Source organism: Rhinolophus ferrumequinum, chromosome 2, assembly GCF_004115265.2.
Source record: "Rhinolophus ferrumequinum isolate MPI-CBG mRhiFer1 chromosome 2, mRhiFer1_v1.p, whole genome shotgun sequence".
In the NCBI taxonomy this organism is placed as follows: Eukaryota; Metazoa; Chordata; class Mammalia; order Chiroptera; family Rhinolophidae; genus Rhinolophus; species Rhinolophus ferrumequinum.
In genome coordinates, this window is record NC_046285.1 from 76,186,945 (window position 1) to 76,200,482 (window position 13,538).

Consider the following 13,538-nt stretch of genomic DNA (forward strand, 5'->3'; position numbering starts at 1 on the left):
ATGGTTAATCAACAGGAGTGGAGGGTAGAGGCTTAGTTGGAATTTAGCTTAAATTGTCATCTTCTGTTTTTTTTACCTGAATATGGTAGTACATAACATATCATTTATGGATTTCAAAATTTTAAATGGCAAAATATCTTTTATTATAAAGTTTAAAATGGCAAAGAATTTCTTAAATAACATTTCTTATATAATTTCTCTAAGATATTCTTGACAAGCTCATGTATTCTAAAACAATTTGCATGGATTCTGTTCAACACTGGGGGAAACAGTATGATGTTCACAGCCTCTATGGATACAGCATGGCTATAGCCACAGAAGAGTAAGTGCGATTTCATTCAGAAATCTCTTTCATATTTATTGTCTAGAAATATATTTGATAATTTACTAATTTGTTTGGAAATAGCAACAGTGAATAAAGAAAGATAATATTCATGGGAAAAAATAGCATGTTAAAAGCATTATTTTAGTAATATTCATGAATTTGGAACTTAGCTATCAAGAACAAGATTATGTATGTATTTAACTGTAGTTCATGTTTAATTCACAGATTTAAATCACCCTATAAATTTTGATTTAGTTTACTCTCTCTGAATATAATTTTGTTCTAAACATAAACTTCACAATCAGTCTGAGAGAACAGTGCTTCTAGAACAAGTCTTGAACTATTTTTCAAAAGCAGAGGTTTCAATTAAAATGCAGTTTTCTATATAGTATCTCCCAAAGTAATTTTCTAATGCAATGTGTTACTTGTGTATAAAAAAGAAAATTATACTAAACAAAGGATGGGGACCATCATATTTTAATTGTCTACTATTTTGCAAGCATTGTATAAAGACCTATAATGTTATAATCAATAAAACTCAGATCCTGATCTCGGTAAATTATTAATTTTCACATAATTAAACAGCTGCAATTAGTTTTTTAATTCAAACACATATTTGCCTGGTCACCAATTATACCATAATATCAAAACTTTTATATACTGACTTCAACTATTTGTTTACTTCACATTTTAAACTCAGTAGAGCATTGTATATTACATTGTATAAGAAAATATATGCATATTCTAGAAAGAAAAAGCAACACTATAGTTCAATATCATAAAGGTAATAATACAGAAAAAGCACCTGAGAATAATATTGTATTTTTACTAAGGTAGTCTGAATAATTTTGTACACTAAATTAAACATTTGTAACTTTTCCTGCTTATTTCTCATTTATGGGAAAAAAAATGTCAATAATACTCAGATACCAATAGAGGTGAGATGAAAATCCTAGTAATTGTGGATAGTGACCTTCTAGAAAAAAGCAAAATGAAAATATTTCTTAAATATGTAAGTTTTATCTCAAAATTGCTTGATATTTGAAAATGCAGATATTAGTATATAATTAGCATCATTGTGCCACAAAAATGTGTATTTTGTAAAGTTCAGATTACTACATTTTATATTTAAAAACATTTTTATGAGTTTAAACCATGTATTTCAGAAACAATGCTGAGTTGATACAAAACACACCTGTTTATTTAATTTAGTAAAGAAATAATTCAAAGTACGAATCACTTCCAAAAGATTTCCTTTGTGTTTGCTAAGAAAGTATTTAAATAAGTAAATATTGATAGCTAAAGACAAAGTTGGTATAAATGATTGACAAAATAGCTGCCAATATTATGGCTTGGCAATATACGCATTTGAAATTAAGATTTTTGAATTTCTAAGTATCAGTATTATTTTAAAATAAATCTTATTTATTGATTTTATTTTATTTTTAGAGCTATACAAAAAGTTTTCCCGAATAAGAGAAGCTTTATTCTCACCCGATCAACTTTTGCTGGATCTGGGAGGCATGCTGCCCATTGGTTGGGAGACAATACTGCTTCCTGGGAGCAAATGGAATGGTCTATAACAGGGATGCTGGAGTTCGGTTTGTTCGGAATGCCTTTGGTAAGCAGTTTCACCCGATGTTATTTATGAAAGCGGTGATTACATTTAATTTTGTAATGTTATCTTAATGATTTTCAATAAAATTATTTAAAATATGTTACGGAAAGGTGGCTCCGTTGTGCAATGGATAACGCATTGGACTTCTAAAATATGTTACGGAAAATTTAATCTTTATTCTGAGGTAATTTATGAGAAAAATAGGAATATGGGCAATGTCTATAACATTCAAGCCTTTATAGAGAGAAAATGGAATAAACAAAATTCAATCAAATCAAAATAACTCATGAAATAAATATCGATATAAATAAGGCATAGAAAAGGCTTGTATAATAAATATAAGGCACCAGATAAGATGGTAGGGAAAAATCCAAATATATTGGTAATAAAAGTCAATGCCAAAGGGCTAAAAATATTTAATGTATGAAATTGTTAGTTTAGGTTAAAAAATAAAGCTTTTTTCTCTATTTAAAAAAGAAAATGAGAGAGACATTTTCAAATTTTAAAAATGGAGAAAATTTATACTAGGCAATTCTAAATATAAGACATTTGGTAAGTCTATATAAAGCAAACAAAACAAAGAGTTCAGTGTTAATATTCAACACTAAAGAGGGCTACTACATAACAAAAAAATGTAAAAGATATTAGGAAATTACAGTAGTTTATTTTTTCTTTTACTTTACTGAACAAAATGAAAACCAACCAAAAAGAAAAGAAAAGAAAAGAAAAAAGCTAACACATACACACAGAGTCTTGAATTTGGAAATTAAAAACATTATCAAAATTTCATGAGTCAAAAAATAAACCGAATGGAAATAGGGGGTTACCCTTAAAACTGTATGCTAATAATTTGTTTCACATCAAATCTGTGGGATATCAGCTAAGTTGATATCTAGAGTTAAACTTACAGCCTTAAATACTTAGATTAAAAACAAAGGCTGAATATTAATGAGTGAAGTGCATGAATTAAGACCATAGAAAAAGAAAAACAGAATAAGCCTAAAGAAAGATGTAGATAATAAAAGTAAGAAAAGAAATTAATATAATAAAAGGAAAGTCTCTAGAGAAAAAATTAGACGTATAAGGGCGACACTAAAAATTTGAATGATGTAAACCAATTTATGGCAAGTTTTGTCCAAAAGGGAAGAAAAAATAACCAATGTTATAATGTATTTTAAGATTAAGATGTTATTTATTACAGCAACCGATTAAATAATAACGAGGAGTAAATTTAAAACTGAATGTTTGGACATTTTTGAGAAAATTCTAAATAACTAAATAATGATATATTATGTTCTTGGAGAAGGCTCAATATATTTGAAATATACATTCTTCCCAAACTATTATTCAAATTCAGTGACATTCTAATTTAAACTATAAAGGGAATTTGGGGAACATATGAGATTATTCTAAAGTTCATGTGAAAGACAACCAATTTGAAGAAGTAGAGAAGAGCATGGAGATTTGCCCTACGAGATAAACCATAATCTAACACAATGATACTTGACTGTAGCTATTCAAATAGATTAATATGGAAAAATAAAGACACAAGCCCATGCATTAATGGAAATTTATTAAATGATAACACTATCACCGTAGATCAGTGGGGAAAGTACCAACTATTCATATCGGCAATTGATTATATGTTGGAAAAATAAAACAAAATGGATTCATGTCTCACACCATATACAAAAATCAATCCCAGATTGATCAAACACCTATATGTGAAAAATAGTCTTCAGATATTTTTGAAGAAAATATAAATGGGTAACTATATGACATGAGGTTAGGGGAATAATTTCTTAAACAGAACACAGAAGGCACAAGTAATTAAGAAACATATAAATTTGACTACAACAAAATGAAAACTTCTGTTCATCAAAAGAGCATTTTTAAAAGTTAAAAAGTTATCCACTAACTGGGAAATGACATTTTCAATTTATATAGCCAATAAATGATTAATATTTAATTTAAAATGCCTATTATGAATCTGTAGAAAGTAAAACTAATAAAAAAATTAGCAAAGGATATAAACAGGTGGTTCTATAGAAAGAGAGATCCATTTAGACTTAATAAAAATATGAAAAAGTTCTTAACTTCCCCAGTAATCAGAGAAATGCAAGTAGAAACTTTGGTAAGACACATTTCATATATATAGATATAGATATAGATATCTATAGATATAGATAGATAGATAAAAATTAAAAGTCTGAAAATATCAGGAATTTGCCAGAAAATGGAGTGATGGGAAATTTCATGTGCCCACTGTGCCTACAAATGTTTACAACCAGTTTTGATTAAACAATGTACATTTCCAATAAACCAGGAAATAATCATATATACATATTTATCATGATATAAAGTAAGTTTTTTTAGATATTAAAAAAACTGTATGTAAATTTCATAGAATAATTTTTTTATAGTCATGGGATCCTATACAATAGAGAATTAGTAGAGCCATATTAACATAATTAAATCTCACAAAAATAATTGTTTGAAAAAAAATGAAAAACAGTGTGATGCATACAACATGCCATTTGCATAAATTAATAAATGTGAAAAAATTATATATTGTTTATAGGTACATATTTACTATTTAGAAAAACAAAGAAATGTTTGCAAAGAGTAGATACTAAATAAAGGATAATAGTTTTTCTGGAGGGTTCATGAAGAAAGAGGTATGCAATTTTATATGGGTATACTTTGCTCCTATAATAACATACTATAAATGGAAAAACCAAATCATGGGAAGTGAGTTTGGGAGTAAGAAGCAACACATTTTAATATTATAATTTCACTTTACACATTGAATTAATGATTAGATCGTGGGCGATAATAAATACAAAAGGCTAAGAAAGGGTGTAAAGAGACAATTCTGAAGAAAAGAGAGTAAAATAATGCAAGTAGAGGCAAGTATGTAACAAAAATGGAAAATATAGAAACAAGGTTATGCAAGAGTATACAAAGGCAGTAAAACAAAAGATTGTAAGTAATACAAAATTCATTGAGGCAAAAAATGTAATGCTCTGGGCAAATTTCACAATCTTTACACTATAAATAATAGATATATTTGTTATTTAGGTTGGAGCAGATATCTGTGGATTTGTGGCTGAAACCACAGAAGAGCTTTGCAGAAGATGGATGCAACTTGGGGCATTCTATCCATTTTCCAGAAACCATAATGCAGATGGATACGAGGTATCTGACTGTTGTTTTCCTTGTTGTGAAATAAAACATCATTCTATTTTTAGCAGTGTACTTAAATTTATATCTATAGAAGATATGGTCTGAAATTTTGTAGCATAATTGATGAAGAGTTAGAAGTCCTTTTCTGAAGGCGTGCCTATAAATATTTTGTATATAAAAATGGTCAAATGAGGAAATCATGAAACATGATGCAGTCATAACATCTTTTATTTAAACCTAAAGCATATATAAATGTGTTAAAATCACAATATTTTAAATTAAAGCCAAAGACTTTTGAGTCTGGATTCTAACAATGTAAGTTCCAGGTAATTTTTATTTCAAAAAAGTTATAATACACTCTTGAGAATTTCCAGGTTTTTTTATTTTATTTTAATTTTTTTCTCATTAAAGAAACAAAAAATATTCAAGCCACTTGCAAATCAGTTTGAATCCAGAATCTTTCTATAATAAGCAAAACTGAATGACACGTTGGGAAAAAAATAAAACTACCACTTTTAAAACATGCATCTTAACTGGTGGGAGCAGAAGTATAGGGACATACTGATTTGTTCTACCAGCCCTGAGAATTCATGCTGTGGGCTCCCATGGGTTATTTTTCAGAGAGAATGGGGAAATTAGGTAAAACCATCAAGTCAATTAAGCACATGTTAGTTAAGAGATTATTCACTGTTCACATATTGGTTACATTATAGAGCCTCGATTCTGTTTGGGAAGAGAGAAAACTACTCAGAACTCAACCTGAAAGGAGACAATATAGAACAGAAGTAAATGGTATTAATTGGAAATTAGTCAATTTCTAATCTACTTCAGTTGTGCTTTCACGAAATTTGTATTTATGGGAGATCCTGATATGAATTACACTGTGCTTTGTGTTTATTTGTGTACTTCAAAAGTAGATGCCAAAGCAGACATGTTAGAGATCTAATGGTGAAATACTTATGAAGGATAAAGGGGGAGGGCCAGCAGGAGACAGTGAAGAAAACCTCCAGATCATAATTCAGGTTTGAACCTGATGAGATGAAGGCAAGGCAGGAGGTTTGATAGGCAGTTACATATTACATCATAGAATTCCCGATACTAAGGAAGTTTCAGTCAGCCCAGTGGGAAGTCTTTAAGGCAAAGCTGACCATTGAAAAAGTCATGTGTCTCCCAGAAATGGGCCTGAATAGTATGCCCACTATTATTAATTAGCTGTTCCTAGCTAATTAATTAGCTAGGAGTAGCCACAGGGAAATACGGCTTCAGGGTAAATATGATGGTGAATCCAGGGAGACAGTAGTTGGTACTCTCAGTTATTTTTGTTCCGCAAGGCAGGAGATCTAAGCAGGTTTTGCTCACATCACTGTATGTTGGCTGAGAGTCAGCTGACCTAGTTTAGGTTCAGCGGGAGTCTGTCCTTCAAATTGTCAATCTGCAGGTTGGCCAGGCAGCTCTGTTCCTTGTGTCGCTTGACTAGCAGACTACCTGAACTTATTCTTCTAAAGGTAATGGCAAGGCACAAGGCAGCAAGTCCTCAGGCAAGCACATTTTAAGCCTTTACTTGAATGCTTCACATGTACGAAGATTCCAGTGGCCAGAGTATGTCACTCAGCTGAGTACAAAGTTAAGAAGTACAGAAGTATCCTCCACCTGAAGTTATGGTAGGGGCTGCAAAGGTACTTAGCAAATGTGTGGGACAAGGAACCATGGAGATTTGAGCCAATAGTTCAATCTACTACAAATAATATTAGTGAAAAAATTATTTGTTAAAATGTTATCTTCTCTAAGTGCGTGTATTTAAATAATCAATATCCACTTTAAAATAAAGTTTAATTAAAACAAATATCCAAATAAAAAAGCATAAAAACTAGAAATAGTCGTACGCTTTGATGGTGAAATAGGAGTAATTTCAACTCTTTATAACAAGCTAAATTGTATATAATTTGCTTTTCAAAAATAGGTTAAATGTTTCTATTTTATTTTTCACTCATATTGTAGCTTTCTCATTTCAATTTATCTTTTTGTCCCATAGCATCAAGATCCAGCATTTTTTGGACAGAATTCTCTTTTGGTTAATTCATCAAAGCACTATTTGAATATTCGCTATTCTTTATTACCTTTCCTCTATACTCTGTTTTATAAAGCCCACGTGTTTGGAGAAACAGTAGCAAGGCCATTTCTTCATGAGTGAGTACTATTAGTTCAAGAATTTTAATGTCTTTCAAATTATGCTTGCACATATATTAAAAAATTAATGGAGATAAATCAAAATGTTAAGTAGATTTCCGCTCCTTGTTTTTATATTCATATAAATGATTTGATGAACTGTGGAATGACATAGCAAATATAATTAATTTAGTCAGTTAGACGAGATTAAACTACAAATGTGAGACTTGAATAGAACTCATAAGGTAAAAGGTATAAACAACATGTTAGGGAAATTATATCAGTAAGCAAGATTAAATATAGAGTTATTGAAAACATATTGTGTATATATTGTGAAAATCATCTAAATATAGACCAAGAGTGTAGTATACGGACAGCACAATGAATTGTGCTGTTTTTGTGTATCTTAACGAAAGCAGAACCTTTCCTCAAGAAATGTCTAATGATCCTTTCAAAACTAAGTCGAAATGGGAGTTTATTACCAAAAAGGTTTAAAGGGAAGAAAGTAGAATATGAAACATATTCATATATCTTTATGAACCCTTCTTACATGAGAAAATGAATTAAACAGAATAGTTGTTTATGACAGATAAAAAGAAACCTTATCCCATATAATAGAATTTTTTGAGTCTTGGGTGAACTATTTAACTACCCCCTCCTTTCTTCCTTTTCTCCCTTTCTTCATCCTTTCTTCCTTCTCCAGGGTAAGATGAAGCATAAAGATGTAAAAAATACAGATTCAAAAGGACATATCAAACAAGTAAAATTAAAGCTAATAATCATTCCCAGGGGAAAAAATAAGGAAAAGATAAACAAGGAATTTAGATAAACTTATTTTTTTTTTATCTTTATACTATGAACATTGTCATTCTTAGGTTTTATCAGGATACGAATAGCTGGATTGAGGACACTCAGTTCTTATGGGGCCCCTCATTACTTATTACTCCTGTCTTGAAACAGGTAGGTTTTGAAATTTAATGAATTTATCACTTAATGGGAAGTTTGTATAACCAAATCCACACTAAATTATAAAACATCTTCATAATAGATGTTACTCCATAGACTGTTTCAACCTGTTCAATGTTGAACTGAATTATAAAATCTAGAAGAACATTTGAAAAATTATTAAAAAATATCAAGTAGATTTATGCTTTTCAAATATATAATGTGTAACTAAGAAAAAGAAACTTGTATAAATGTATTTTATTCTGAAAATAAAACTTTATTCATGGAGTTGAATTCAAATCTTATAGTAATAACAATTAACTCTCAGTTAAGTAGATATAGACATTGAAATTTTACTACATTGTATGTAAAGGAGAACGTAAAAAGTTGCTGATCATTTGAAAATATTGAAACTATAGGAGAGTGCCATGTTTGGTTTTACCTATTATTAAACAGTCTTTATGCCCATGCAAATATACAGAAACATGTGTTCACTTTCACAATTACCATGTAGATTATAATAATACAAATGCATAAATGCATTATTTTAGTTGCCACCTAAATTAATTTCATCTTTGCTTTCCTCATATTTTATATTATGATGTTATCTAAAACTCATATAATAGTCTTTCAGTTACTATTTATAGGAAATATTGGAGTTTAACAATACAAAGGAAATTTTTACCCTTGACTATGAAAACCGGCTTAGTATTTGATGTAATTCTTTTTTGTTCAGTTTTTAGGTAAAAATAAGTATGTATATACGAACATATATAAATTATATATGATATGTGCATAAGTTATCTTGCTTTATTATAGGGAGCAACTACAGTGAGTGCATACATTCCTGATGCTACTTGGTATGATTTTGAAACTGTAAGTATCCTTAATTTAATAGCAGACTCACCAGTATTATAGTCCCAAACATCTTTACATGGAAACTTAACTCCAAACAAATACCATATCTACTTTCAGTATTTCTGTTACTATAAAAAGAAGAAGAATTCCAAATTTGAATGTGTAACAATTTGTACATTTCGCTGCTCATGAACAAGTATATGTTTTGTGTACTTGTATATGTATACAAGTACATGATTAATATCATGTTGTATCTTTACATAAACAGTTATGTTACTCATTTTCAAAATGTGAAAATAAAAGTTCTAGAGTAATTTTAGGAAGGAGTGGTGGTATTTTAATACTTTTCCTTTTTACATATTTATCTTATTGTCAGAAGAATTGAGTTTGAGCTAATTTTAAACATTTGTATTTATACAGTACAAACGTTTGGGAAAGATTTTTATTTCAACCTTGACAAGGCAACATAACAGCATTCATCTACACAACATATTTTTTTAATTGACCAAGACCTTTTGGGAAGTATTGATTTTAAAAGGCATTACTGTGTATGTCAGTAATGCCTTGTATTTGCTAACAGACCCGTTATTTTTATAAAAACTGATTTTTTAAAATCCTTTCTAAAGACGTGGTTAACTTTAAAACAAAACAAAGAATAAAAAATAGAGCTAATTAAGAATATTAGTTATTGTAGAAAGGAAATAGATTTTTCTGTATTTTTTTGTTTGTTTGTTTTTGTTTTTGTTTTTGGAGAAAGTGAACTTATTTTTCCCCTTCTTTGTTCAGTAAAGTGAAAACAAAGATGAATTTCCTTTAAAAGTTAGAAAACAACATATTAATATTGATTTAGATGACATGAATTATTTAGATAACATTAATTACTCATAATAAAATTATTTCTATGTATAAATTTTAATCTTTGTGAAATGGGGTTTAAAGTCTTCACTAATAATAAAAAATATTTTTAACTTCCAAATCCTAGGGTGAAAAAAGGCCATGGAGAAAACAACGTGTTAATATGCATCTTCCAGGAGACAAAATAGGATTACATCTCAGAGGAGGTTATATTATCCCCATTCAACAACCTGCTGTGACTACAACTGCAAGGTAAAATGGAAAATCATTAACTAAAATCTGAAATATAATTCAAGTTTTAATATTTCATATTTTTATTAATCATTGATTAATGTTTATTCACCAGAAGATATTTGACATGTGGAGGAAATTCTTAATTGTAACCATCATGGTTATAAGAAGTATCAAATGATGTATATTAATACAAAGTTATTTTAAAAATAAACATAACTATGTTAGAATTGTATTTTCTGTGCTAAAAATGTACGGACATTCTCCATAGAATATCTATAAAGTCAAAGACTGATTCTTAATAAAACTATGAAATATTAAAGTAACTTATATAATTGATAAAAGTGTCAGTGGTTAAATATTTAGATTTTTAGTACCTAAACGTCACAAGGTTTTACTTTCTTCTAAAATGTTTTACTTTTAAGTCGAAAAATTGGTGGATATTTCTGTTTAGACGAAGAACAGATAGAAACTAAACTGTTCAGTAAAAATGAATTCCAGAAATATTTAGAAAAAACAAAGAAATTTGAAAATTCTGATGCTCCATCTTGCGGAGCTTATTCTGGGTACAGGGTAGAGAAGTCATCATATTGAACCCACATATTTTCCCATATACCTGAGCAGAGAGTCAGACACTATTCCTTACTCTGCTATATTTCCTTCATATCATTAAGAATATATGGAATTACAGTATTTACTTTTTCTTGTATGTAGTGTGTTTACTCCCCTAGACTATAAACTCTATGAAGGCAGCAAGTTGACTTTTCACTGCTTAAGTGCCCAGGCCAATAAAAGTGTCCCTAATAGCCTCCCTATTTTCTCTGAATATTTGTTGAAGGAACAAGTTAATGAGTGAGTGGATGTGTGTTAGTAATTTAATTATTTGGCCATTATAGAATTATGTTAATACCGTAACTCTTTCATGACTATTTTCTCAGAAAAATGGTTATACTCTAGAACAGTATTAAACAAGAGAAACATACCCTTTGGTGAATGCATGCCGGAAGGAATATATTCTGTATATAGCAGTTGCCTGAACTGTAAAGCCTCAGGGCTACTATTTAGGTTTAAATACCTAAAGTAATATATAACTAAGAAAAAAAATTTTAGTGATCACATCACATTTCATATGAATTAGCTTCATTTCTAAGATTATTAATGATTCATTAAGCACTTAATTTTTTTATATTATACTTTTCATTATTTTATATATAAGTTGTACCCTTGACACATTGCAATTTAGTATTAATTGATATGTAGCAAATACACATTGAATTGAGCATTCATAAGATACATTTAATTTTTTTTGTTTGAATTCATATATTATACTGTTCAAAATTGCTGGTGTAGCCTCCAAGAAATGCTGTATTATATTTATTATATTTATTTTATTTATTATGCTATTTGTTTTATTTATTTTCTAAGTATATAAATTATTTTTCTCATTGAAAAATTATTAATAAGTATAGACATAGATTTTATTATCTTAATAACATGTTCTCATGTGAATGAAGAACTACAAATCTATTAGGTTGAAATGGACTTATTTATAGTATATTTCACTATTGCAAATTTATTTTTAATCATATATGTACACAAACTTACTTAACAGTCGAAAGAACCCTCTAGGACTTATAGTTGCATTAGCTGAAGATAACACAGCAAAAGGAGACTTCTTCTGGGATGATGGAGAAACTAAAGGTAAGTCATAAAGGGATATACTTTCAAATGTTCATTCTGATGTTGGGATATTTTGCCTTTACTGCTATAAAATTGCATACATTTAAAAAATGTCCTAAATATTAATTTTTCATTTCCTGTTTTTTATCTGTTTTAGGATCTGAGGTTCTTTTATGAAATTTAATATTTTTATTTAAATTATATATTGAATTACCATATGTAGTTTTATCTATTGGTCCATTGTAAAAGTCTTTGATGAGTGTAGATAAATTCTCAAATTATTTTTAATTAAAATAGTTAATAAATTCTCAGATGTACAAATTATATTTTCAGCTGTCTTAAATTATTGTAGTGGTTAAAAATAAAATTTTATTACTCTAAAAATTAAACCAACATTATAACTGTAGTTAATAATGCAAAATTATTTGATAAATGTTATATAAATGTTTTAAAATTTATTTCAATTAAGTGTCTTTAATTTTATTTCATGAGCCCAAACTTGAAAATTCAGTAAACCAAGGGAATAAAAAAAGACATTTTTTGCTAACATCTAATTCTGCCATAGTAAATTTATCTGTTTAGATTTAGTCAATTACACTTACCTTCATAAATCTGTGAAGTATTTGTATCCTATTTCTTTTAATGGAGGGCTCTTAGGTATGTTTTTAATCTATGTACATATGAAAATTATAGTTTAGCTTCTATTTTAATTCACTACTCATATTTATTCAAGAATATCCTATATGCCTATAAATCTATATGAAACGTCTAAATATCTCTAAATAAACTCAAGAAGAAGTTTTTTTATTGGTATTCACTCTTATAATTTGAAAATGTAGAGTCTATGGAAAATATTCTTTTCCTTTAAGTTTTATCCGTGAAAATAAGTTACTAAATTATCTGCTCCACCTAGAGTCTTCCCCTTGTCAGTTGATGGTAATTTTATCTTTACTTGTACAAGATGTCAAAAATTAGTTAGAGTTGACTTCTCTCTCACAACTTAGGGTTTTTCTTGATTCTGCCTTAATCTGGGTCCTCTCATTATCTCCACAACGATCCTCACTATCTTTCATTTTAATTACTACAATAGTTATCTAACGGATCTATATAGGTCTATAGTTCTTGTCAATCCCTTTTACATTCTACTTATAATCCAGCAGATAGAGTCATTCTTTCAAAAGACGATTCAAATCATCACATCTCTGCTCAAAACCATCTAATGAGTCTCCATTTCACTCAATTAAGAGCCGCAGTCTTTACTAAATTCTAGAGCACTGACCATGATTTGCACATTTGTGCACGGGCATGCCCATGCACACGCATAAACAAACACACACACAAACACACACAGTTATTCTCTGCTGCGCTTTATTTGTCATCTACTCCAGCACACCAGCCTTCTTGCTCTTTCTAAAATACCTTGGAGCCTAAGCACACTAGAATGAACTCTCTCGTAAGAAAAGGTTCTGAGCATTTGCTACATAAAAATTCTGTAAAAAGTGGACACCAGCAGAATTACCTTATGTGTCATCATCATTATAGGATGTTGTAGAGACAATACTTCTATTAATAGCATATGGGACTTGATTATAGGGTTATTCTTATTTCTCAAATAATATAAATATTCCCAAATATATTTCTTTTTCGACTTGTAAAAATCGATACTGATAATTT

General features: G+C 29.1%; 1 protein-coding gene across 1 annotated transcript in view; it reads left to right on the forward strand.

Annotated features, from left to right (window-relative positions):
• Positions 1-13,538, forward strand: part of SI (sucrase-isomaltase) — an 87,792-nt gene that overhangs the window by 22,855 nt on the left and 51,399 nt on the right. The window contains exons 15-22 of the mRNA XM_033121483.1: positions 205-322; positions 1,775-1,946; positions 5,025-5,141; positions 7,162-7,316; positions 8,171-8,255; positions 9,060-9,116; positions 10,081-10,205; positions 11,797-11,885. Of these exons, the coding sequence (XP_032977374.1) occupies positions 205-322; positions 1,775-1,946; positions 5,025-5,141; positions 7,162-7,316; positions 8,171-8,255; positions 9,060-9,116; positions 10,081-10,205; positions 11,797-11,885 (918 nt within the window). The remainder of the gene's footprint in view (positions 1-204; positions 323-1,774; positions 1,947-5,024; positions 5,142-7,161; positions 7,317-8,170; positions 8,256-9,059; positions 9,117-10,080; positions 10,206-11,796; positions 11,886-13,538) is intronic.